This window comes from Nycticebus coucang, chromosome 2 (genome assembly GCF_027406575.1).
Source record: "Nycticebus coucang isolate mNycCou1 chromosome 2, mNycCou1.pri, whole genome shotgun sequence".
NCBI classification, from domain to species: domain Eukaryota; kingdom Metazoa; phylum Chordata; class Mammalia; order Primates; family Lorisidae; genus Nycticebus; species Nycticebus coucang.
In genome coordinates this window covers 134,803,094-134,826,685 of record NC_069781.1, presented here as the reverse complement: position 1 = coordinate 134,826,685, position 23,592 = coordinate 134,803,094, and the positions used below count along the sequence as shown (strand labels likewise).

Here is a 23,592-nt window from a genome sequence, read left to right as displayed (position 1 = left end):
AGGGAGGGGCTCTAGCTGATGCTCTGTGAGGGCTAAATTACAGTGAGTGGGAAGGAAGGAGACGCCAGCCCAGAGAAGCCATGGCAAACCCAGGTGCAGGGCCGAGACCAGGGGAATGGGAGAGACCTGGGTGGGACACAGGGACTCGGAGAGGGCAGTGAAGAGAATGCTGTCCCTTCTGGGGGAAGGGGCTTCTCAGAAGGTTGGGGCTGGGTTCATGGTAGCAGCAGATGAAGGCTCCATGGGGCCTGGGGCTGTTCTGAAGACTGAATTATGAGGAGTGGCAGATGCAGAAGAGTCCCACACTGTCCCTTTATCTGTGCCTCTGCCCCTGGGCTTCGAGTTTCAGGCAATGGTAAGGGCCCAACCAGTGACAGTGAACTTGAGGGACATCCTGGGGGCACGGTGGTGGGTGAGAAGGGTCCACAGACCCCAGCCCTACCCACTAAGGAGCATGGTTCAGTCTCAGGATTCCTGGAGGCCCCCGTGCTCGTGGCTGCGAGGGCAGGTGGCCCATGAGAGGTGGAGCACATGGTGGCTCTCAGGGGCTTCCTCTCAGGTATGTGGCAGCTCACCCTGAGTGTGCCAGGGAGAGTTTTAGATGAAGCTAATGAATCTGCCTGGTTTTGTCCTCATTATGGTCCATCTCCCTAATGACTCAGAAAATGGCACGCAGGTGGCTGTGCAAATCAGTCATAATCTCTGCCTGGCTCTGCAGCCCAGCAATAAATGCTGGGGCCTTCAAGTCACCAGATGCTGACGCATCCTCTGTCCCTGACTCTGTGAGTGCCAGTGCCATTGGCAGGTGTTAGGGTAGGAGTGGCTGTCCAGACTCGGTCCTCTGGGCACCAAGACATGCAAGCTGCCAACGCAACTACCACCTCTGCAGGGCAGCTGCCATGCTGTGCCCAGCCACCTGCTGAGGCAGAGGAGAGCACCATGGACCCCACCACTCCCTTGGGGTCTCCAGGGAGGGGGAGCTTAGGAGAACAGTCAGGAGGCCACCTCAGTGCAAGTCTCCCACAATGTGCTCAGGTCGGAACCAGTGGCCCTGAGATCCCTGAGCCTCAGCTTTCAGCCTACCTGTCCTCACCAGAGGGGCCTGGTCTGGCACCTGTGGGCTCTTGCCGCTCTCTGGCCCTGCAGTGGTGGGGTCCTTCCCTGGGGTCACCTATCCCAGGCCACCCAGCCCCCAGGCCCAGCAAAGCTCTCCTGAGTCTCCTGCCCTTGCTTGGCTCCCAGCCTGAAGCAGGAAAGGTCACAGGGCAACTTATAACCTGGCAGCTGGCCAGGTAGTGACTGAAGACTCCCCTCAGCCTGACCACATGGTGACCACAGTGGTGGAGGACGCCTGGCTAGGAAATGGCATTTGTCAGCTCTTGTGCTGACCACTGGGGTTTTCTGCCCACTGTGGAAACACTACCTGTGGCGGGTGGCAGGGTTTAATGTCAGATCAAATACGTCCCGGTGCTGGGGTGGTGCATGTGAGTCTGGCTGCTGGGCTGGAGTGGGGGCTGTGCACAGTTGTCTGTGTATGTGGCTGTGTGTGGCCCCTGTGTTTGGAACAGCTGCATCTCTGACCCACTGGGCACTAACCTTGTCCCAGGCTATAGCTGTTCAACTCTCCTAGGACGTCTATTTTTCTTGTTTTTGATTTCGTTTTCATTTTTTTCTCTTAAATACAATAGCGCCTCCATAGTTGACCACCTCCCTACACTGACCACCTCATTAAGTCACCTAATTTTCATAGACTGGACATGCACTCCATGTCCGCATCAGCACCGTAGGCCCAGTTCCTTATGCTGGCCACCTCCCTGCATTGCCCAGCTTGTTTACAGTCCCTTGGGTGTCCCCTCACAGAGGGTCTACTGTAATTGTAATACACATAATGTGAAATCTACCATCTGAATCATGTTAAAGTGCGCAGCCCAGTGGCATTAGTACCATCACATTGTTCTGTAGCTATCACCACTGTCCATCTCCAGGACTTCTTCATCTTCCCAAACTGAAACTCTGTACCCATGAAGCACTGACCCCCAAACCCTAGCCACTGGCACCGCCACCCTGACTCTGCTTTCTGTCTCTGGGAGTCTGACTGCTCTGGGCCTCTCATAGCAGTGGGATCACTCAGTACTAGGCCTTCGGCACAATGTCCTCCAGGCTATAACCTATGTCAGAATCTCCTGCCTTTGAAAGGCTGGATCATGTTCTGTTGTGTGTATAGACCACATTTTGTTTATCTTGTAGTGTGTCAGTGACGTTGCTCCTGTGACATGAGGGTGCAGGGGTCTTTTCCCAGTCTGTCTAGTTTCATTGCCACATGTGCACACCCTCTAGTCCACCTGTCTGGAGTCAGTTCTAGGATCCTAGAAATGGAAGCCCCCCAAGGGCAAGCCTATCCTGCAGACTAGGGCATACCCGGTCCAGTTAGGGAGCGGCGATGTCTGCCGTAATGTCACAGGTGAGGACTTGCCCTGAGGCTCCCCCAGGGACACATGCACTGCCCCCCACCAGAGCTTTGCATGATGCCTGTGTGTCAGGGATTGTGGATGTGGATTTGGAGCATGCGTGTGGATTTGGAGCATTTGTGACCAGTGCAGAGGTTGACGTGTTTGTATCGAGGGCCCAGGACATCAATACCCAAGCAACGGAAATGCACAGAGGTGCTGGTGGTGGCTTCGGTTGTGTCCAGGCAGCTAATCCCTTCCTGCTGAGCCTGCAGAGAGTACAGGGCCCACTGGCCCCACTGGCAGCCACAGTTCCCCCGAGTGTCCCCCTCTGAGAAGTTTGCCCACGTCTGAGCTAGTTTTGCATAAGCGCCTTTTCCATTTTCGGCTTCATTACACCTCAAGTACAAATGCATTAGTTTGCAGACAGGCCCTCAATGATACAATTACTACCCCTCCTAGATGGGCCCTGCCTCTCTCTTCCCACAATCCTTTCATGAAATCCTTTCTTCTGACAAGTGTGCCCCACTCACAGTGTGCCCTGATTCTTGCTGGACATGCCTCAGCTTGGCCTTTCAGCACCTCCTGGGCCCCTCCCCGGTCCCTCTGCCAGCCTGTCCCCAGATTTCTTCCAGTTCAGCCCTGGGGTCCAAGTCGCTCCTCCCAGAAGACTCCTTGAGAGGCACAAACCCACATTCAGCCTCTGCCTCTCCTTTCTCATCTGTGCCCTCTTTTCTCAAATCTCCAACACTTGGAAGCCGGCAGCCACCAGGGATCTAGTCAAAATCACACTTTCTTTCCTTTTTTTCTTTCTTGAGACAGAGTCTCACTGTGTCGCCCTCAGTAAAGTGCTGTGGCATCATAGCTCACAGCAACCTCCAACTCCTGGGCTTAAGTGATTCTCTTGTCTCAGCCTCCCAAGTAGCTGGGACTACAGGCTCACACCACAATGCTTGGCCATCTCTTGTTGCACTTGTCATTGTTCTTTAGCTGGTCTGGGCCAGGTAGGAACCCGCCACCCTTGGTGTATATGGCTGGCACCACAACTACTTTGCTACAGGAACTGAGCCTTTTTTTTTTTTTGAGACAGAGTCTCACTATGTTGCCCTCAATAGAGTGCTGTAGCATCACAGCTCACAGCAAACTCCAACTCCTGGGCTTAAGCGATTCTCTTGCCTCAGCCTCCCAAGTAGCTGGGACTACAGGTGCCCACCCTAGCACTCAGATAAAAATCACACTTTCTAAGGAGTGTCCTGTCCTTGGGCCAGGCCTTCCTGAAGCACCTTTTTCTGGATCTTCAAAGAACCAGCAATGATTGACATAAAACATCCATAAGTCGCTTGGGGGTGGGGGTGAGTAAACCTGAGTCCTGAATGCCTGTGTAGAGCATTTGCTGGTCAGGTAAGCAGAGCCTTCATTTGATACAGTGGGTGCTCCCCTTTTTTGGACACAGTGGCCAGGGAACAGGCTGCTTCTCCCTCCCTGACCAGCCCCAGCCAAGGCTGTTGGGCTCAAGTCCTGGCTTCTGGCCTAGTGATCAGGCCTTGTTGGCAGAAGTCTAGGTGACCACGTCTGGGACTGTGACATCCGTCTGTACCCGTGTCTCCAGCCAAACCAGAGAGAGTACCTCATTCCAGAAAGGGAGGGACCCCGAGTCCTGGGACAGATGGGCAGCAGCCATCATGCCAGGACCCCCCAAACATGTATGTGATCAGTTTGGAAAGGCCTGTGGAGTTTGTGACAAGGCAAAACTCAAATGACAGGAGTCCTGTGGTGGGGGCTTAAGATGGGGGACAAGAGAGACCTCCAGGTATAGGGAGGGTGCTCTCAGGATGCCTTGCTCCAGGGGCTGCTGCCTGTCCTATCGCTGGTGCTGAGGCGAAGCCCATCTGGGGCAGTCAGAGCCCCACGGAGGGAGCAGGCTGGGGCCAGCAGAAAGGGGAGGGTGTTCCCTCCAGGGCACTGGGTAGAAAATCTCCTGTGAGGCAGAGCCTTCCACGGAGTGACAGGAGCCGTCATGTGTGTGCGTGAGAAGGGGCTGGCTCGTTGGCTGGGTTCTCCCCCCACTTGCAACTAAGTGACCTTTGTGCTGACCACAGCTATCCTTCCTGCTTCTGGGTCGTGGCCCCCTGTCTTTTAAAGTATAAGAGCCCCTAAATGTCACGAAGGTGTTGGTGGGATGGATGGTGGCTGCTCTGCTAGTCTAGTGTGTTTGCAGATTGAGGAAACCCTAAGGGCAAAAGGACAGAAACCATAAGGACAGAAGGCCCCGTGAGTTCATGCAGGCTCTGGTGATTGTGTTGGCCACAGGCCACTCAGGCCAGCCTGAGTCTCCCCTGCCCAGCTCTGAGCTCCTCCTCTTGCTCATCCTCAAGGCAGCTGATGGGGCGCAGCCCTGGCGGTGATGCGGCGGGCTGGTGGGAACAGGACAGACCTCTGGGTGACAGTGTGTCTGCTCTCAGGGTGCCTTGCTCTGGGGGAGCTGGCTCTGCCTCGCTTTCTCTTTGGGCTGGTAGCCCTGGCCCCTTGGGAGCAACCAGTTGGGTGGGGGGTTCCCTCTCTGCTCCTCCTCACTGCATCTCTAGCTGGGGCTGGAGAGGAGCAGAACCTGGTGCCCTCCTGTGCCCAGGGCTGCCAGGCCCAGCGGTGCTTTCCAGGAGTCTCTGGGTTTAGCTGTGCCCCCGTGTCTGTGAGGGGGACCCTCCCTGATGTCTGCATGGATGTTCTTTCTAATACCTTGACTTTTAGCAAATTTGCAAGCGGGGGAGACTGACATAAACTGACACTTGCCCAGACTCTCTCCATTTGTCAGCTCCTGAGACCTTCACCTCACCCCCACCCGGGGAGTAAGAGGGGCAAGGGTGATTGTCTTCCCTTGGAAGAGGAGTGGCTTGTAGCTGGAACTATCTGGGAAGTACACTAACCATACACATCACCACTGCCGCCCCCACCAGCGCCAGGAAAAAAGGCTCTGGCATGGTGTGACGGGGACAGATTCCTGGGCGGTCTGAGGGCCGGGATGGTTCCCCACAAACCCTGGCCTTGACTTTTTAAAAAACATATTCCAAAAAATTAAAAAAAAACATATTCCAAATCTCCGTCTCCCTATTTGTGAGTTAGCAAATTGCATGTGGGAGCAGTCGTCACGTTGGGCTGCCCCCACATGTCCCTCCTTCTGGGACACGGTGGGGTGCCTGTTGGGCAGTGGGAATGTGTGTGCTGACCTGCCTGTGTCTGCTCAGATCTGCAGTCTCATGAGAGGGGGCATAGCCGAGCGAGGGGGTGTCCGCGTCGGCCACCGCATCATTGAGATCAACGGGCAGAGCGTGGTGGCCACAGCCCATGAGAAGATCGTCCAAGCTCTGTCCAACTCTGTTGGGGAGGTAAGATCGTACCCATTGCCATTCGGTCACCATACCACTTCCTGAAGCCAGGACCCAAGGCCAGGGGCATCCCAGCTGAGCCTTCTACATGACCAGTGAGCCCTACAGGGACACAAGATGTGCTTGGGAAAGCCATCGATCCCCACACAGGAAAAGTCCACCCCTCTTAGGAGAGCCTGGTCCATGGGGCCTGTGGGTGAGTGCTGTTTGTGGGGTCCTCTATGCTCCCACTTTGGCCTGAGAGCCTGCCTTCTCCGGGACAGACTCCTGGCACTGGCCAGGCTGTGTCTGAGGGAGTGTCCATATGAGGGAGAGCAGAGTGGCGGGCAGCCTGAGCTGTCTGTCAGGGCCCTGAACATCTTGCAGACCGAGGGCACAGTTTTCCCTAAACAGCTCACAGGGAAGCAGGACAGCTTGGGCAGGGGAGGGGCCCGGACTGGGTGGCGGCACAGCTGTGGTGGGAGGGCAGCCTGGCCCAGGGTGCGTGTAAGAGTATGTGGGTGTGAATGTTGGTGTTAGCATGTGGAGGGAGCTGTGAGTATGAGCCAGTGTGTCCAGGGGCAGTTAATAGGGACGTGGTGTGGGTCTCTCAGGGAGCATGGTGACCAGCTGGGGGTGGGGAGACAGCTGAGGAGGTGGCTGCCGAGGGGCTGGTTGGGTGCCGGCTGGGGGTTTGGAGTTGGCAGACTCTGCCCACCTGTGGGCCTCCTGACCGTGGCCATGTGGGACCAAGGGCCAGGGTCCTGTTCTTACCACCTGTGGGGACAGGAGAGTGGATACTGATTCCTGTGGCCATGTTGGGACATCCAGGGTCCTGTGGGACCACCAGGGCCAGGCAGGGGCCGATTGTCAGCTCTCAGGAGAAAGAGGGGGCCAGGCAGGCACCACTAGCTTCTCACAGAGGGCTTCAAGGGAAAGAAAAGCCAATTTTCCTGGGTAGACACCTTGAAATAGCCACTCCCACGGTAAGGGCAGCCTCACACCCACAAGAAATCAGTCGAGTGGAGGGGTGGGGCTGGGAGCTCAGGCAGTGGGAAATGTCCTTGAGGCTTCACACATGCCAGGAAGCTATTCAAAGAGGCAGGAGAGCAGCCTCTGCCTGTTTCCCACCCTCCCCAAGCAGCTGGGAAAATCAGCCACTGATAACCGGACCCGAATCCTTAACAGAGCCCCGGGGTGGGCTTCAGATGGAGGAATGGCAGAGAATGAGCCTCTCATGGAAAAAGCCATGGGGTGAGGGAGGCACTGAAATCCGAACTTGCCAAAGGGCCCTGGTAGGGCCAGGTGGGAAGATGTGTCCGCAGGGTTTACCCGCCTGGGTTGGTCAGACCAGGGCACTGCACCCTGCTGGGTACCCAGAAGCGTGTCCCTGGCACCCCCAGCAGCACATCAGTCAGCCCTGCAGGGCTGGAGTGCAGAGCTGAGGAGGTGAACCCCAGGCAGGGGCTTTACAGAGGGTCAGCATCCTCCCGCCAGCACACGCCTCCTCCCCGTGCCCTCAGAGGATGATTATGGAGTGGGCAACCCACGAGACCTGGGTCCCCAGGGAGCAGAGTCCCAGGCCATGCTGGAGTCAGGGATTGAGGCCTGGGCCCAAAGGGTCATTGCTAAGTGATCTCAGGAGGTTGGGGCCCCGTGGTACCCTAACTCAGATCCCAGCCCTCAGACACTTGTGTTAGCTTCAGCTCCGTGGGCGGGGCTGTATGTTTCTCCTCCTTGGTTTCCTCCTCAGCAAGGCAAAGCGCACCCCTCTCAGGCTCTGCAGAGGCCAGGGCACCTCCAGCCTGCCCCAGACTACAGTCTCAATGAACAGCTCAATTTCTTACCCTGACCTGTGTCAACTAGACCCAAAGCAAAACTAGCACTCACCCACGCAGAACCCTTTAAAGACAGGGTAGGGACCTGAGTCCTAGTCTGCAGCGTCCTGGGAGGTGTTCTAGACCTTCACTGTAAAGACGGGTGTTTCGATCAGGACACGCCTCGTTTCCCCCCCTGTTGCTTGGTTTTACTTGATTGCACGGCGAGCGCTAAGCCTCCTCTCTGTGTTGGCAGATCCACATGAAGACCATGCCTGCCGCCATGTTCAGGCTCCTCACGGGCCAGGAGACCCCACTGTACATCTAGGCTCGCTGGCCTGGCCACACCGTAGAGCTGGACGCTGGTAGGCCTGCCCGGGCCGGAGGAGCCGGAGCCAGACGCGGGCGAGAACCTAACTTCTGACACCACATCCTGACAGGGACACTGGCTCTCCAAAGGTCATGCCCTCGCCACCACTTCTTTTTTTTTTATTTTGCCAAAAAGGAGTATATCTTTATCAAAAGAGAGTCACAGAACAAATCTTTGTAAAACAGTCGAGTATTTTGCCACATTTTCTCACTGCGACTGAACCATTCTCACTGAACCATTTTCTCACTGCGACTGACCAAGGGCGTGGCCCGGTCCCTTGTGTGGTGTGGTATGGTGTGGTGTGGGTGTCTTTCTTCCCTGAAGCTGTGGAGCGTGAACTCGGGAGCCTGCCGGGTGGTCTGAACGGGGCCTCCAAGGGCTGCACCCCTGGGCAGGCAGCGGCCACCCCTTGGCTGGACCTCTGGGGCCTGGGTGGGACCCTAACATTCTCGACAGCAGCCTCTGCAGGAATGTGGCAGCCAGCTCCCAGGGTGTAACTTGTAATGAAAGTTTGGGGACATGTGGGTGATTATAAATAAAGGATGATGGCCACAACATCAAAACTCCCTATTTATTTAGATAAAGCTACTGTTTGGATTTTTATTTTGGCAAGCTATCATTCAGACTTTAGGGTTTCCCGTGGCGACCCGGGACCACATCTGGATCTCCTGCCCTACCTGGGCACCCAGTGGGACACACACATCCACACATGGACATGCTCCCCTGAAAAAAATAAAAACCCACACTAGGAAACTTGATCTCTGCCATTCCTGAGGGAGCCAGCTGGGAGCGCTGCGCCACGGCCCTGGGCAGTATCAGCGTGTGTGTAGATAAAGTCAGATATAGTCTAGCTCAGTCCATTAGAGACCCGTGTTAACTGACGTCATTTTGTCTGGAAGTCTTTTTTTTTTTTTTGGCCCAGGCCTTGAAGAATACACTGTGACTTAAGAAGCCTTACCACGCAGTACTAAAGCTTTAGGGTTACTGTCATTGAGGAGTGCCGTGTGTTGCATGCAGCTGACCTTAGGACGACTTCACGCATATCAATAATAAACCTGAAGTCCTGATGAAGACCTGTTTGTGTGACTGGTTTGTTAACAGAGTGCAGGTGCCTGCCTGCTCTGTCTGCACATCTCAGCCTGCAGCTGTGCAGGTGTGCAGCACCAGACAGCCGGTGGAGGTGCCCAGGGATGGTGACCAGTCATGGGCCCATCCTGTGTTCTCCAGCAGTCCCCTGGAGAGACATGGCTGGCAGAGAACTAATTGAATAAGGGAGAGATGGAGCCTTGGGATTCTCCAGATTTAAATTTGAATGACCTCCAGCAGACGTGTGTGTAAGAGAAAGTTGGACCACCTGCCCCAGCATCTTCTCTGCTCCGTGGGCTTCCTCACAGCCTGGTTAGAATAAGATGACTCTGGCAGCTCTCCCATAACTTACCTTTCTCCAGGGCCACTATCCTGGTGTCACCTGGCATGAGGAGGCCATGGAATAGATGTGGGCTTTGGTCAGAAGGCTGTGGGGGTTGGGTTTCCAGCCGTGTTGGCCTGGGCGCCTTGGAGCAGCAGTGTGAGCGCCACATCCTGAGCTGCTGCCCCGGGCCTGGGATTCTTGGGAAGCTGCAGAGTAAACATGTCTTGTCACCTGCCCACCTGGAGGATGTGAGCTAAGAGCTCACCTGATCTCGGCTTTGGCCATCAGGCCATGTAAGTCTGTCAACATGAACCCCAGCTCCTTTCTTTTCCCGGAAAGTGTGCATGGTAGCAGCAAAGAAAAATGGTCAGTAGGAAATACTATTACAAAGAGCAGCATAAAGGCTTTCCAAAATATGCTGAAAAATCAAAAGCAAAATAAAATCCTTCACTTGGCCAAGAAACATGAAATGCTAGCCAGGGATAGCTCACGGCCTTGGGGAATGAAAGGAAATGTCACCTGAGTTTAAAGGTGGAAGAAAAGAGTTTCGGCTTGGGAAGCCAAGGGGAACATTCCAAAGTCTCAGACAAGGCAGGAGAATGAGCTCAGAAGGAGATTGGCAGGAGTGGGACGCCCACCAAATCATACACACTTTTAATTTTTAAGAACTCACATCAAAGAAAACTTTGAGCTGCAGGCTCACATTCTTCCCAGAAGCCCTCATGTCACACATGGGGGGGGGGGCCTGGTGTGTGTGGCACCTGCTCTCGTCCCCTCCCACCCTGAGAGCCGAGCTGCTCCCCCATGGCTGTTTCACGCCCCTGGTGGGCCCTGCTTGCAGCCAGCATTGTCCACACGGAGTCTTGCCTGTCTCCATCCCAGTTAGACCTCAGAGACACGGAGACCAGAAATATTTTTTAATAAAACACTGATTATTAAAACACCTTGAGGTACATTAAATAAATACAACCTTTCCAGTTGTACAGACAGGTCTCTGGTGGCCTGATAACAATGTCTTATAAATCCTTAGCAGCCTCTGTGAGTCAGTACAGGTGAGGGGAAAAGAATCCTTTTGAAATGAGCTTTCTGTCAAGGGATCATCACAAGCACTGAATTTGGATCATGGTCCCCACCTGAAAGAGACCCTAAGTCCTTACGAATGATGCTCCCACTTTGCCTAGCACTGAGTTCGGGTGTACAATTCCCTCACCTCAGTATCCGAGAGGCCCCCAGGCCGGGTAAATGGTGGCATCCTAGCAGGTGCCAGTCCCCACAGCTCTTGGGAGCAGGCAAGGAGAGTCCCCAAGACCCAATGAGCTGAAAAAGGAGCAGGTCACCTCCAAAACAGTCACAGTTGGGCCTGTTTCAGACACCAAAATGGGGAGTGTTGAGAAAAGGCTCCAGGTGGGAAGGGGTCACAGGTGAGGGGGGAAGCTGGCACTCCCCTGGCTGTGAGCCAGTGCAGCCTGAGGCTGGGTGCTCCCTGCCTAACACCCAGTGCCCACATGGCCCTGAGCTGGGCTCAAGGGCACCACAGCTGGTGAGCTCAGCTGCCAGCACATACTCACGTGACTCTTACCAGTTCCTCTCTCTTCTGGGGACCTTTCCCGTAAGTTGTCCTAGAGCGTGCGGGTGGGCCAAGGAGGGCTCCCCACCACTGTTCCCAACAGCCTTGTTTTTAGATGGCAAAAGGCCTCCAGCAGCTGCATGAAGTTGGGTACAGTTTCCTTATGCACAAATAGAGCTGCCGGGGGGCAAACAGAGCTGAGTGAGGTTGGGGTGTGAATACTTGGAAACAGCCCCCAGACCATCGGCCTGCACCTGAAAGACACTGCCTGGGCAGGATCCCGTGGCAGGTAGGAGGACAAGGTCCTGCTGGGGAGAGGGGAAGAAGGTTAGGACTCAGAGCACCAGGCTGGGTAGTCCAGAGGTGTCTCACCCCGGCTTCATGGTAAGACTCGGCAGAGGCTGGGTCCACAGAGTGGGGGTGGGTTGGCCTCAGAGTGGGGACACTGCTGTATGCGCCTCTAAGCCCTGCATGGGCTCCCCAGGCAGGTGAGAGACCCCTGAGGCTGGTAGCTCTTGCTCCCACCTCAGAGATGGTGCCGTTCAGAGCCCAGGCTTCGGGTGCTAAAGCTTTGGTCATGGACTCAGGGGAGGCCATGCTGAAAATCCATCCATTAACTCTATCTGCAAAGGGACCTGTTTTGGGGACTTCAAAAGCCCTCACTTGAGAAACATTAGAGATTTCCTGTTTCCTATTCTGAATAAAGTGCTTATAAATTCATCTCCAGTACCTCTCTCATGGAAAAGTTCAGGCTATCATCAAAAGGCCTGATTTATATTTTTCCGGCTCTCTAACCTCTAGGAAGCAGCAACCGACAACATCAGTAAAGCCCAGAGCCTTGAAAGTTGACCATGACTGGGGGAATTCCACCCCTCAGTTTGCAGGGAGCCCAGGTGGATGCCCCAACCCATTCCCAGCAGAAGCCCTCCCCGCCCCACGCCCCCTGCACACTGCCTCCAGTACAGCTGGGGACTGAGGGATGAGGGAGGGGCTTGAGGGCAGACAGAAGCATGAGCCTGGCAGTGGTGGGAACCCTCTGGTCCCCACTGCACAACCTGTGCTAGGCCCACAGGCTCTCTGATGAGACCTGCAGGCTTGGGGTTGCTCTGTCCAATGCAGAGGACACCAGCCACAGTGGCGGGGCCTCCACAGCCCTACATGCCAAAGGGCACAGCTTTGGACGGCCCAGACACAAGCAATCGCATCCCTGCAGAAAGTTCTCTTGAACAGTGGCTCCAGGGCCACTGCTGAGACATAGCTGCCACTGATGTTGCCAGAAAACGGGCTAGAGAGAGGTGCCAAGAAAGTCAAAGGTGCCCGAAGTCTCCCGATACAACCCAACCCGGCTTGCCTGCTTCTGCACAGCCAACACAGTGGGTGTGTTCTTGGAAAGAAATGGTCTGCCATCAGCCTCCTCCACAGCTGATGTGTCTGCAGCCGCTCAACTGGTCGCCAGAGACCTGCAGCCTCCATCCCCCAGACGTTAACTCACCAAGGTCAATCAGGTGAGGTCAGACAAGAGGGAAGGCCCCCAAAGGGGCTTGGAAAAGGTGCTTACTATCAGGGAACAGGAACTGAAATGTGTCTGCTCCAGGTAACGAGTGGAGCTGCAGAGCCCAGGGAGATGGGGATGGGGGTGTGGGGGGAGGACTCTTCCAAGCCCCGTGCAAAATCCCCCTGCCTCAAGGGGTGGCTGTGCCTGGCAGTGTATCTATTCAGACAATAGCCCTGTGGCCCTGCAGACACAAGAATGGGCCCAGGCTGCCATCTGTGCTAAAATTACCGATTTCCTTTTAAAGGAAATAGGTTAGAATAAGAACAGTTGGATCACAGAGCAACGCGAACCACAGGAGAACATGGTCTCATTATTTGACATCATCCTCCATCCACTTCGCACTCAACCTAAACTGGGATGCAGAGAATCCAGGTTGGGATGGCCCTGATTTTTGAAGACACTTAGAGTCTTTGAGTTACATGAGTGTCACCCGCTGCTGTGCTCGTATTTGTGTGATGCCAGTCCATTCAAGGTGACACGGGCCAGATTAAACCAAAGAGTTCCCCGTGGAAAGAGTCCTCTTTCCTAACTACTGGATTAGGTAGGAAATGTAATTCCCGAGGAAACAAGTGATGGGCTCCACCTCAAAATGGAATAACTGTTCCCAACTGAGCCGACACAATGGACTTCAGCGGTCCCCCACGGTCTCTGCCAGAGCAAGGGCTCCAGTATCATTGGTGTCTTCATCCAGACCAGTGGTTCCTTCACACCTGATCTGGAAGGCCAGTGCTAAAGACGGCGTCCTCCATGGGGTGCTCCTCAGAGGAGACGGCCACACGGATGGCACTCACGACATGCCGCACCTCGGGAGGGAGGGCACAGTGTGAGTGTTCTAAAAACTTAGCCACCAAAACCCTGGTGTCTGCGTAGGCCTTGCTGTCCACTAAAGAGCGTGGCCGCTCTTTGGAGACCGCCGGGAAGACCTCTGGCACAGGCTGGTGGTCAGTCTTCCAGGTATCTGGGTCCCCCGGTGGTGAAAGCTCGGGCCGACAGGCAGCCGCCGTGGAGCGAGGCATGGAAACTAAATGTAAAAGGAAAAGATGCAGTTTGAAAACTACCAGAAATAAGACAAAAGGCCGCTGTCATAAGTCCTTTTAAAAACAAAGCAAAGCAAAGCATGCTTGGTTTTCCAAGTTCCTGGCTCTGGGCCTGCCTGCTTCTGCTCGTCCTTCATCCAGTCTCAGTCCTGAGATCAGCTGGTGTTAACCTCAAGGACTGGGAGAAGGGTGCCCCCCACCCATCCCTTTCCCTCTGCCTCCTCTGGAATCCCTGAGGGAATGGGAGCTGGCTCAGTGATCTTCCCGGCTCAGTGATCTTTACCTCTATGGGTCTGATCCCTTGCAGGGCAGAGTGGTGGCATCTATAGGTGAAGTCCGCCTCAGGGCCAGAGCTGGGGGCAGCAAAGGGTCAATGAGACCCCCCTGCACCATGCCAGGTGCAGTGGCAGCCACCACCCACAGCCCAGTCCCTACTGACAGGGGACAGGGCTCTGGCTCCCAACAAGGCCGACAGCTGCTCTGAATGACCCATGGGACAAACACTAGTCTCAGGGCCTCTCCGAGAAACCAGCTGTGACCATCTCCCCAGGGACTGGATCAAGGCCTGCCCTGCCCTGACCTAATGCTGAAACCACACAAAGTACGCCATCTGTTCTAGGGTCTTCTTGGTGGCAACAAGCAAGCCCAGCAATTAAACATGAGAAACTTTGAGGACCCCCCCCCCCCAATAAAATCTCATCAATAAAATGAAACAGCAGGCACTCATGTTAAATCAGTTACGGCCTCTGGTGCAAGTGCACCCGAGAGAAGGGAGGGGAAAGGCCCTTTGAGGGGCTGCATTTAGAAGCAACGTAGCCAGAGACCCACTAGTCACCTCCCCCTACATCCCAGCAGGAGTCATCAAAGTGCAACAGAAAAGGTTTGTCTCACCGGCGGTCCCCAAAGCAGCCCTCGACAGCCCTGCTTCCAGGTCCTGGCTGTACAGTGGCGTGTGTGAAGAGGCGTCACCTTAACCAGAAAGAGAGTTGGGTGAGTATGTGGAAGGGGAAAGGAGTTGATGAAACTCTAATAACCTGCCTGGGGTGTGGCTTCGACATATACTTTGGGTGCTGGGCGAATAGTCACAGATTAGGATTAGCAGGCAGCCCCGGACCCAGCCTGTGCCCTTCACTGCACTCCCACCCACAGTGACATGCTCCCAGGACCCCAGCAAGCAGGAGCCATGCCTAGCTGGGAGGAATGGAGGTGACAGGCGGTGTGAGCAAGCCCAGAGGAATCATGACCACCTGTCCCCTCATCTCCAGCCCTCAAATGTCACGGGTCACAAAACATGAATTTCACTTAGGGGAAGAAAGCCATGGGGGGGGCCACAGAGTGGGTCCTGAGCCCCTCTAAAGGCAGGGGATTGTCCCCCAAACCTCAGCCAGTGCCTGTGAGCCCTCATGGGGTCATGGGCAGCTCTGGAGTTCTGAATAAGCTAGCAGAGATGGGTGTTTTCAGAAGATTCAGTGGAACTTTCTCCATGTGAGCTGGCAATTGCATGCTGGAGGGGGAAAGAGTGAGAACGAAGCCAGGAACACACAGGCACACACTCCGATGTCTCTCCAGGAGGGCAGCAGCAGGCAGCAGACGGTTGTGGGCCCTGGCTCCTTTCAGAGGTCCTGTCCTCCCAAAAGGCTCTAGTCTTTTGGGGGTGAGACTGTCCAGGACCCTCTGGCCCTCTTCAGAGCTCTTTCACTTCCACTGTGCAAAAACTCCCTGCTGAGATGGCCTCACAAAGGCCCACCCATATTTACTGGCAGAAACTATGACCACTCCTTCAAAAAAGGTAGTGACATGGACAGGGCGTGAGGGTGTGAGTTCTCTAACCTCAGGACCTGTAAGACTCCCAGGGGAGCTGGTGTGAAAGGCAAATTCCTGGGCCTCTGGCCACAGGGATCTGGTGCCAGGTCCTACAGCCCAAGGCACTGCTCTCCATCAGTCACTTGGGGGGTTCAATGCAAGCTCCAGGCCACACTGCCAGCGGCACCCATGAACTGCTGCTGAGAACACACCATGTCTGTCCAGTGGCTCCATCACCCTAACCTCTCCTATCCTCCCTCCTCCACCAGAATAACAGGCCTGATGGCCTGGTCCCTGCTGTGACCCACTGCCTGTTCCCCCCGCCCCAGCTCAGGAGCCTCAGGCATCAAGACCACATTCCCAGAGTGGCCCTGGCCAGCCATACCTGCTGCACCAGACGTACATGAAGTAGGGTCGCTGGTAGAGCGGGACATGTGCCTGGGACCTGGCCGTGCCCGCCTGCCTGTGCCAGGGTCCTCCAGAGATGTGCAGCCAGGGCGCGGGGTAGGGGGTGGGGGTGATGGGACACCCACAGGGCCGTCAGGGGACGGGTGGCTGGGGTCTGGCATGGTGGTGCCCTCAGATACCAGGAGGTGCATGCTGTTGGCTGGTGCTGTAAGAGAAGGGACACAACATCAGGGAAGCAGTCATGGTGGACCCCTGACGTAGGACGGCACCTGCACCTTCAAACTCCAGGCCTGTGTCAACTCTGAAAACTTTGGGTCGTGGAAACACCGAACAAGGCTAATAAACACTGCTCTCTGGTGTCCAAAGTTGGAGACACCAGATGGTTTACCAAGAAAATTCAAGAAGGGCACAGGTGGAGGGGCTGAGATGCTTCACAACCTGCGAGAGGCTAAAAGTCAGAAATCAGATGCTTTGATCAGAAGGATACTGGAAGAGCAGGACCCAGCCAGGTCCTGGGGGGCTGCCCACATGCATTGGGTGCAACCCGGGGCCTGCAGGACAGCTGGGCAGTGCAGTTCGGGCACCAGGCCATCAGTGTCAGATTCACCTTCAGCAGGAGTCAGAAATGCAAACTCTCAGCCAGATCCCAGGAATTAGAGACTGTGGGGGTGGGCCCGCCACTGGGCTTTGAGCAAGCCCTCTGGGAGAGTCTGATGTTCAGTCAACTTTGAGAACTGCTCCTTGCCCCAGTGATGCTGGTCAGGGTTGGGCTGGCGCTCCCCACCACTCCAGGGCCAGCACCCAGGGCAGCTGGGTTAGAGTCAGGTTAACACAACCCCCAGGGGGCTGCTCGCACCTGTGCTTGTGAAGCTTGAGAAGCGCTGCCCCTACAGGCTCTTCTCCCACGGCAGACGCCCTCAGAGCTCCCTCCTGGCGCTGGGGGAGATACAAGTGACCTGCGCGGGGGATTCTTCTTCAGAATTACAGCAGCCTGACCTCCGCCAGAGCTAGGAGGGTTCAGGGTCTCTTCCTGCCATCCCTTCCTGTGGATCCTAAGGGCCTGTGGGAGGCCATTCTGTCCCCACATGTGTCCTCAAGAGGCTTTTTAGCCTGCCTTCCACCTGATCCTCACTGTCCACCTACCAGGCACCCCCAGGGGACCCCATTCAGCAGGTGAGGACATGGGCTTAGAGAGGGAAGGGAAGAGGGTGACACAGCTTCAGTGGAGCTGATGGAAGATTCTATAGGATTCCCAAGTAACTACCCGTCCAGTCTATGGCTACCCTCCTCCATAAATGGTTGAGGATGATTAGCAGTCCATTTGGAGAAATGGGAAAAGATGGAACAGCACCTCACACATCATATGCTATATATGTATATTCTTCAGGAAGATTAATCCTTTTCTTTTTTAAGATACCTTAAGAATGGTAGAAGAAAATATACAAGAATAGGTCTACAGCCTTGGAGCAGAAAAAGACTTTGTAAGCATGGAAACCATAGAGGAAAAGCTTGATGAATTTGATGACAAAAAAATTATGTACTTATATATGGCAGGAAGCACCACAGAACGCACACTGAGAAAGCACGCCTGCAGTAACAGAAGTGTTGCCTTTACAAATTGTGTCACGTCTCCATTTCACAAAATTTTTCTCTTATAAATCTACAGAAAAGTGGCTCAGCGCCTGTTGCTCAGTGGGTAGGGTGCCAGTCACAACCCAGAGTGGGTGGGTTCAAACCCAGCCCGGGCCTGCCAAACACCAGTGACAACTGCAACAACAACAACAACAAAAATAGCCGGGCGTGGTGCCAGGCGCCTGTAGTCCCAGCTACTTGGGAGGCTGAGGCAAGAGAATCACTTAAGCCCAAGAGTTCCAGGTTGCTGTGAGCTGTGATGCCATGGCACTCTACCCAGGGTGACATAGTGAGACTCTGTCTCAAAAAAAAAAAAAAAAATCTACAAAAAAGAAACCCCCAAAACAAGAACACTGTAAGAGAAAAAGATGAAGCAAAAATGGACCTACAAATGGGCAGTCAACACAAAGAAAGATATTCAAACTCAATCTGTGTGTGTGTGTGAGTGTGAGGGTGTGTGAGTGTGAGCATGTGTGAGTGCAAGTGTGTGAGCGTGTGTGTGTCTGTGTGTTAGAGATGCTCCCCCATGCACAGCAAATGAAGATCACCAGGAGTGACCGCCTCTTGGGCTGTCATACACCACTCTGGGGACTCCTACACTGGTGATACAACCTTTCCAGAATGCAATCCATCCAACATATCCAAATCTGAAATTGTTGGACTCAATAGTTTCACTTCTAGAAATGTATTCCAGGGGCATAATTAAGCAAATGCTCAAGGATGAATATATAACGCAGAAAAGAAACAATAATTTATTAGGTCAGGGAATTTCAAACCTAGAAATGCCCAACTATTAACCCCAACTCCCTCAGCATTGTCCCAAGAGTGTCACGCAGCAGCACACTGACGTTATTTTGATTCATACGCAGTGCTCATCTCCCTGCTGACTGACTCTCTCAACATCACTGACCATCCAACGACTGGGTGCCTCAGGGAAACAGAGTCACGGACAGACAGTGAGACGTAGTAAATACATACAGCTAACAGAAATTATAAAACTAGTGTAACATCACAGAAAAGCTATGGCCCAAAGCTGGTAGCGCTCCCTGTTTGCACACCCTCGCCCTGGGTTGTGTTGGGTGCCTATGTTTTTATGACAGTCATAATCCTAGTGAACTTCCAATTTTCCAACTAAAAGCATTTTTTCTTAATGTACAATAATGTATTTATCATATGCAACATGACTTTTTTTTTACTCCTATTAGTGGATTTTATTGTTCCCTCAAATTTTCACTGTTACGAAAAACACAACTATCTTCATGAGTAAAGAGTTTTCATTTTTTGCATTACTCCCTCAGACTGGTTCCAGCAGTGGGATCGCCACAGCTAGTGGCACAAACATTTTTGAAGAAGCATTTTGGATAAAGCTTCCAGACAGAACTCAAGGGACTGGCTTGCCTGTGGCTCCACATCCTCATTAGTATTTTGTTATTTCAGCAAATGAAAAATAAATCATACTCTACCAAATAAAAAAAAAAAAAACCCAAACAAAGAAAAATCCCTCTAGAATGAATGAGTTCTGCAAGATGGCTGGATGTCAGATAAACACATGAGAATAAACCACAGCTGCTTCCTGTGGGCGATCACATATACTAACAACAAAATGTACAGAAACAGAAAAGGAAAACAATACCAATTTACAATTGCTCTGAAGAAGGCACACTTAAGTGCCCTTCAAAAAACACGCCAGGATCTGAGAAATACAAAACAGAGACAAAAGAAATCGAAGACCCCCATTAGTGGACAGTCATACTCTGGCTGGGCATCTGAAGGCCCTGTGGAGGGAGATGGCAGCTCCCTCCAAATTGCTAAGTTTAAGGCAATTTTTTATCACAATCCCAGTGAGGACTTTGCAAGACACAGATAAGCTGATTCTAAAATGTACGTGGGAAGGCAGAGACCTTGGAACAGCTAAAGCAAGCTTGAAAAGGAGAAGACGACCGGGGACTCGCTCCTGCGAATATGGAGGCTGACTCTGGAGCACGGAGACAGCGTGATGCGGGCAGATCCTGGATCCATGGAGCAGAACGGAGAACCCAGAAATGGACCCACACAGCAATGCCGAAATGATGTGTGACAAAGGTGCAAAAGCAATCAGACATTCTAGACAGCACAGGGGTGGGAACCTGTGGCCTCAAGGCCACAATGCCCCCCAGATCCCCAAGTGTGGCCCTTGCCCAAGTCCAAATTTCAAGGAACAAATCCCTCTATTAAAAGTATTTGTTCTGTAAAATTTGAATTCAGTCCAAAGTGGGCACTCATGGATATAGAAGCCCACGTGGCCCCATCCTGTAGGTTCCCCACCCCTGTGTGGATACTTGTAGGCAGGGAAATGAGCATGGACCTCGGCCTCACATACCCGCCTGAGGAAGGCACCTTTCCTACAATTAAACCTGCCTGTAGCCTTCAAACTGGCATTGGGGGTCCTGTGACACCATCAGTCCTTCGCCATAGATCCCTGACCCCTCAGGGGCTGGCAGGGGGCTGGGTTTTAGAGGCACCCCTGGGTTTCCAGGTCAGCTACAGAGTTAACTGCCCAGGTCCAGCACAGGGGTGAGGGGATACCCAGATCCCCAGCATCTCCCCCTGCCTGGGCAGGACAAAGAGGAAGGGCCGTAGGAGGTGCCAGGCTGCTCTGCCTTTCCAGCCACGGTCTCCTCAAGAATATGAGATTTTAGGAGTCATGTGTCTGCAACACGTGGGGCCAGGCTGGAGATGCCCTCAGCCCAAGCCTCGGAATAAGGTGGGCTGGTATGGTCGCCCTGGGCCAGGGGACTGGGACACACAGCACAGGTCACCGGATGCCACCTCTTGGACAGTTCCTGAGTGGCTCCTTGGAGAAACCGAAGGAAGGATGAGAATACTTCTGAATCCCACAACTGCAGGGACCTGGAGGTGGCCCTCTCTGATTTCTCTCAGATGGTGACCGAATGTCTGGGGACAGGACAGAGAGCCCTGGGACTCAAATCGTGTCCTTTGCAGGGTCTCAACTTTGGTCTCCAAATAAACCACCTGAGACCGCCTGGGGACCTCAAGAAGGGCTCTCTGGAAACAGAACACACATGTTCCTTCCACGACCAAAGTTTGTCTGTTTGACTGCCCCTGGGACCACCTCATCTTCCGCACCCCCAGCTCTGTCCTGCTCCCACACTCTGTGTCTGGGAATCTAACACAGCATACCGGCCCTTCAGTGCCCCTGAGGACATGACGTCCAGCCTTTGTCCTCCCCCAACCAGCCTCCTCCTCCTGTGGGAGGCACCGAGGGGACGTAGCCTGGGATGTACAATGATCGGTCTGGATAGGGTGAACCCAGATGAGGTAGTACTCTTTTTCAAAGCTGTACCCCTCAAAGAGGGGCCCTGAGATGACAAAGACCCCAGAGAAAGTGGAGGTCTTCTAGGCACCCAGGTTGGATGCAGGTGAGGGAAGAACTGCAGAGAATTCATCCCCGTACTCAACAGGGCTGGCTGTAGCGAATTCTACCACCTTACACAGTAAGAAACAGAGGGACGAGAGTGGGCAGAGCAAGAAAAGAGAAGGAGAAGAGAGGAGGAAAGGAGACATCATGAGAAATACAAACTCATGTCAAATAGCGAAAGGGGAACATTACCTGGTGTGCTGAAGCCAGCAGCGGCGTCTGGGTCCCCGGAGCTAGACTCTGCCACCTGCTGACCTGAACTTATAACCTGCAGCAAGAAGCACAAAGCATCAAGGGGGAAAGTGGGGGGACCTGGGAGCACAGGCACAGCCCAGACGGCAGGCTGACCTGGAAGCCCGCTTGGGAAGAAGCGTAGAGAGGAGTGCACTCCCAGCCCCACTCCCTCCCCACATGCAGGGTAGCACTGTGAGGATGACGCTTCCCTAGCCAAGGTCCAGGTCCATGTCTCTGACCTGCAATCAGGAAATCTGCGAGTGCCAGGGAATCACCCTGCACCTTATTGGATGGCCACTGCCTGGGATGAGCAAAGGCTATGTGAGTCCTGGAGTCACTGCAGGTCTTTGGACGGCCCCTGCCCTCCTTTCCAATACTCCTGTCTCAACCATTCTCTCTCCTCTCAGCTTCCCCTCCAGGAAGAGAATAGGCCACCAGGGACAAAGGGCCATGAGGCCGGCAGTGCCTGCCGCCAGCACAGTGTGGGCACAGAATGGCCATGGCCTGAGTGAGGCCCTGGGGTACCCCAGCACTGGCACCTGGTCTCTTCCCTTTCATCTCCTGTGCAGGGGTTGGGAGGCTGCTTGCACACCTGCCTTCTCTGCCTGAACTCAGGCTCAGGGTCCAGCTCCACGCCGGATGCTCTGCCAGTTTGAACGTGAGCCTTGCAGCCCTGAGTGACTCTGGAGGTGTGCCCGCAGCTCCCACAACTGGCCTCCTGTGCCCCCCACTCTGAGCCTCTGCCCATGCTGTACCCCCCACCTGGATTTACGGTGGCCTCTGTTATCCTGCCCAATGCCACCCTGTCCTGCTGTAGCTGGTGGCTATGGAGCTGATCGTGGTGGAGCTTCTGTAGCTTTCTTCCCGGGTGGCCTCTCGGAGAGGCTAGGCCCCCTCTGCTGTCCGCCCCGTCTTGCCCAGCCTGTCCTATGCACGGCACAGTTTTCATCCCGCCAGGTCCAGGCCCACCGTCCCTGCCTGAGGGCCGCTGGGGCCCTGCGCAGGCCGTGTGCGGATGAGGTCAGCACTGCACACGTCACACCTGGGCACTGCCATGTGCTGCTCTGCTACCTCAAAAACAATTTCTGGATCCTTCTGTTATCTCAGAATTGGTTTGGGGATGCGCTTGCCAATAATGAGTTCCCGAGGAGGCTGCGGAAGGTGAGGTGGGCCCCTGAGGCTGGTCCAGTTCCGGCGCAGGTAATTACATTGCTGCCTCCCTCATCTCCTGCCACGTCAATTGGATGGCTGGTACCCTTCATCTCTCCTCTTCAAACCTGGCTTGCGCTGGGCAGGGGCCTGGGCCTTGGCACTGACACAAAGAGTGTCAGCTGCCCACGAGGCGTAGGGATTGTGAGGCGCTTCTGAGATAAAGAGAACGCTGAGAGCTGCCTAAGCATCTCTCTGATACCATTTAGATGCTTTAGAATCACAGGGGTCCTCAAACTACGGCCCGCGGGCCACATGAGGTGGTGTGATTGTATTTGTTCCCGTTTTGTTTTTTTACTTAGATATGTGCAGTGTGCATAGGAATTTGTTCATAGTTTTTTTTTTAACTATAGTCCGGCCCTCCAACGGTCTGAGGGACAGTGGACTGGCCCCCTGTTTAAAAAGTTTGAGGACCCCTGCTTTAGAGTAATACTGGACATGCTGCTTTTCTTCCTTAGCGCTCTCATTCTGCTAGGGCAGGAATCCAGTGAGGAGAATTCCCATCACCATCAACCCCCATCTTCTCTTTCACTGTAATCTCTACATGCCCATAACTAATCTGGGAAATTGCTGTTGAGAATCTTGTGCTAAATCACAATAAAAGAACAATGCCCTGAAAGTCTGTTTCATCCCATATGTTTCTTCCCATCGCTAACCCTCTATTTCGTTTTCTCATTTGGGGTTAGGGGTGGGTAGTAACTTAGAAACCTGCTACTTAAAAAAAAAAAGCTTCTGGTAATAAGGACAGATAAATATAACAAGAAAAATCAAATATACAGTGGGACAATGTCAGGAGGAAATTGGGTTTGCTTCCTGTTTTGCAGAAGCATCACTCACTTCCCTCTAGCTCCAGGTCAGCCTTGGTTTGGAGAAGAGACAGCTCCTGGGAGTGCATCCATCACCTCTCAAAGCAGGGTGTCAAGGGTTTAATTTAAATTTGGCCTTCTCTGATGTCAAAAGCCACCTCGCCACACTAAAGCTGTGGGGAAAATACCTGTTCCACACACAGCCTTTCTGATGAGCTATGAAGGCAATAGAAAGGGGTGGGGAGGAAGTATAGAATCTAATTTGAGACTTGAGTTCAGCAATAAAGCTTGTAAACAGCTCCCTGCAGAAGAAGAAGTGAGGGCTGTCATGAGGACAGGCCACAGGTGTCGCCTCACCTGGACATTCCAAGACAGGTATTGGTCACCTGGGACTCACTGATCTACATATGTGCTATTCTGACCAGTTATTGTCATTGATAAGTCAATTGGCATTTGGCAAAAACTCAACTTCCCCCTCATCTTCTTTTCTTTTAGGAAGCTCAGTGGCTCAGACAC

The 23,592-nt window shown here is 53.8% G+C and overlaps 2 protein-coding genes across 8 annotated transcripts in view; one reads left to right on the top strand and one right to left on the bottom strand.

Annotated features, from left to right (window-relative positions):
• Positions 1 to 9,061, top strand: part of APBA2 (amyloid beta precursor protein binding family A member 2) — a 289,264-nt gene extending 280,203 nt beyond the window's left edge. For all 6 annotated transcript variants that reach the window (XM_053581965.1, XM_053581966.1, XM_053581960.1 and 3 more), the window contains 2 exons: positions 5,690 to 5,830; positions 7,883 to 9,061. In XM_053581965.1, the coding sequence (XP_053437940.1) occupies positions 5,690 to 5,830; positions 7,883 to 7,954 (213 nt within the window). In that variant the 3' untranslated portion in view covers positions 7,955 to 9,061. The remainder of the gene's footprint in view (positions 1 to 5,689; positions 5,831 to 7,882) is intronic.
• A 1,262-nt stretch (positions 9,062 to 10,323) lies between these two features.
• The window catches only part of ENTREP2 (endosomal transmembrane epsin interactor 2), a 454,036-nt gene continuing 440,767 nt past the window's right edge, over positions 10,324 to 23,592 (bottom strand). For both annotated transcript variants that reach the window (XM_053581956.1, XM_053581957.1), the window contains 4 exons: positions 21,020 to 21,095; positions 15,755 to 15,982; positions 14,458 to 14,535; positions 10,324 to 13,550 (listed from right to left, as the gene is read on the bottom strand). In XM_053581956.1, coding sequence (XP_053437931.1) covers positions 13,234 to 13,550; positions 14,458 to 14,535; positions 15,755 to 15,982; positions 21,020 to 21,095 — 699 coding nt within the window. In that variant the 3' untranslated portion in view covers positions 10,324 to 13,233. The remainder of the gene's footprint in view (positions 13,551 to 14,457; positions 14,536 to 15,754; positions 15,983 to 21,019; positions 21,096 to 23,592) is intronic.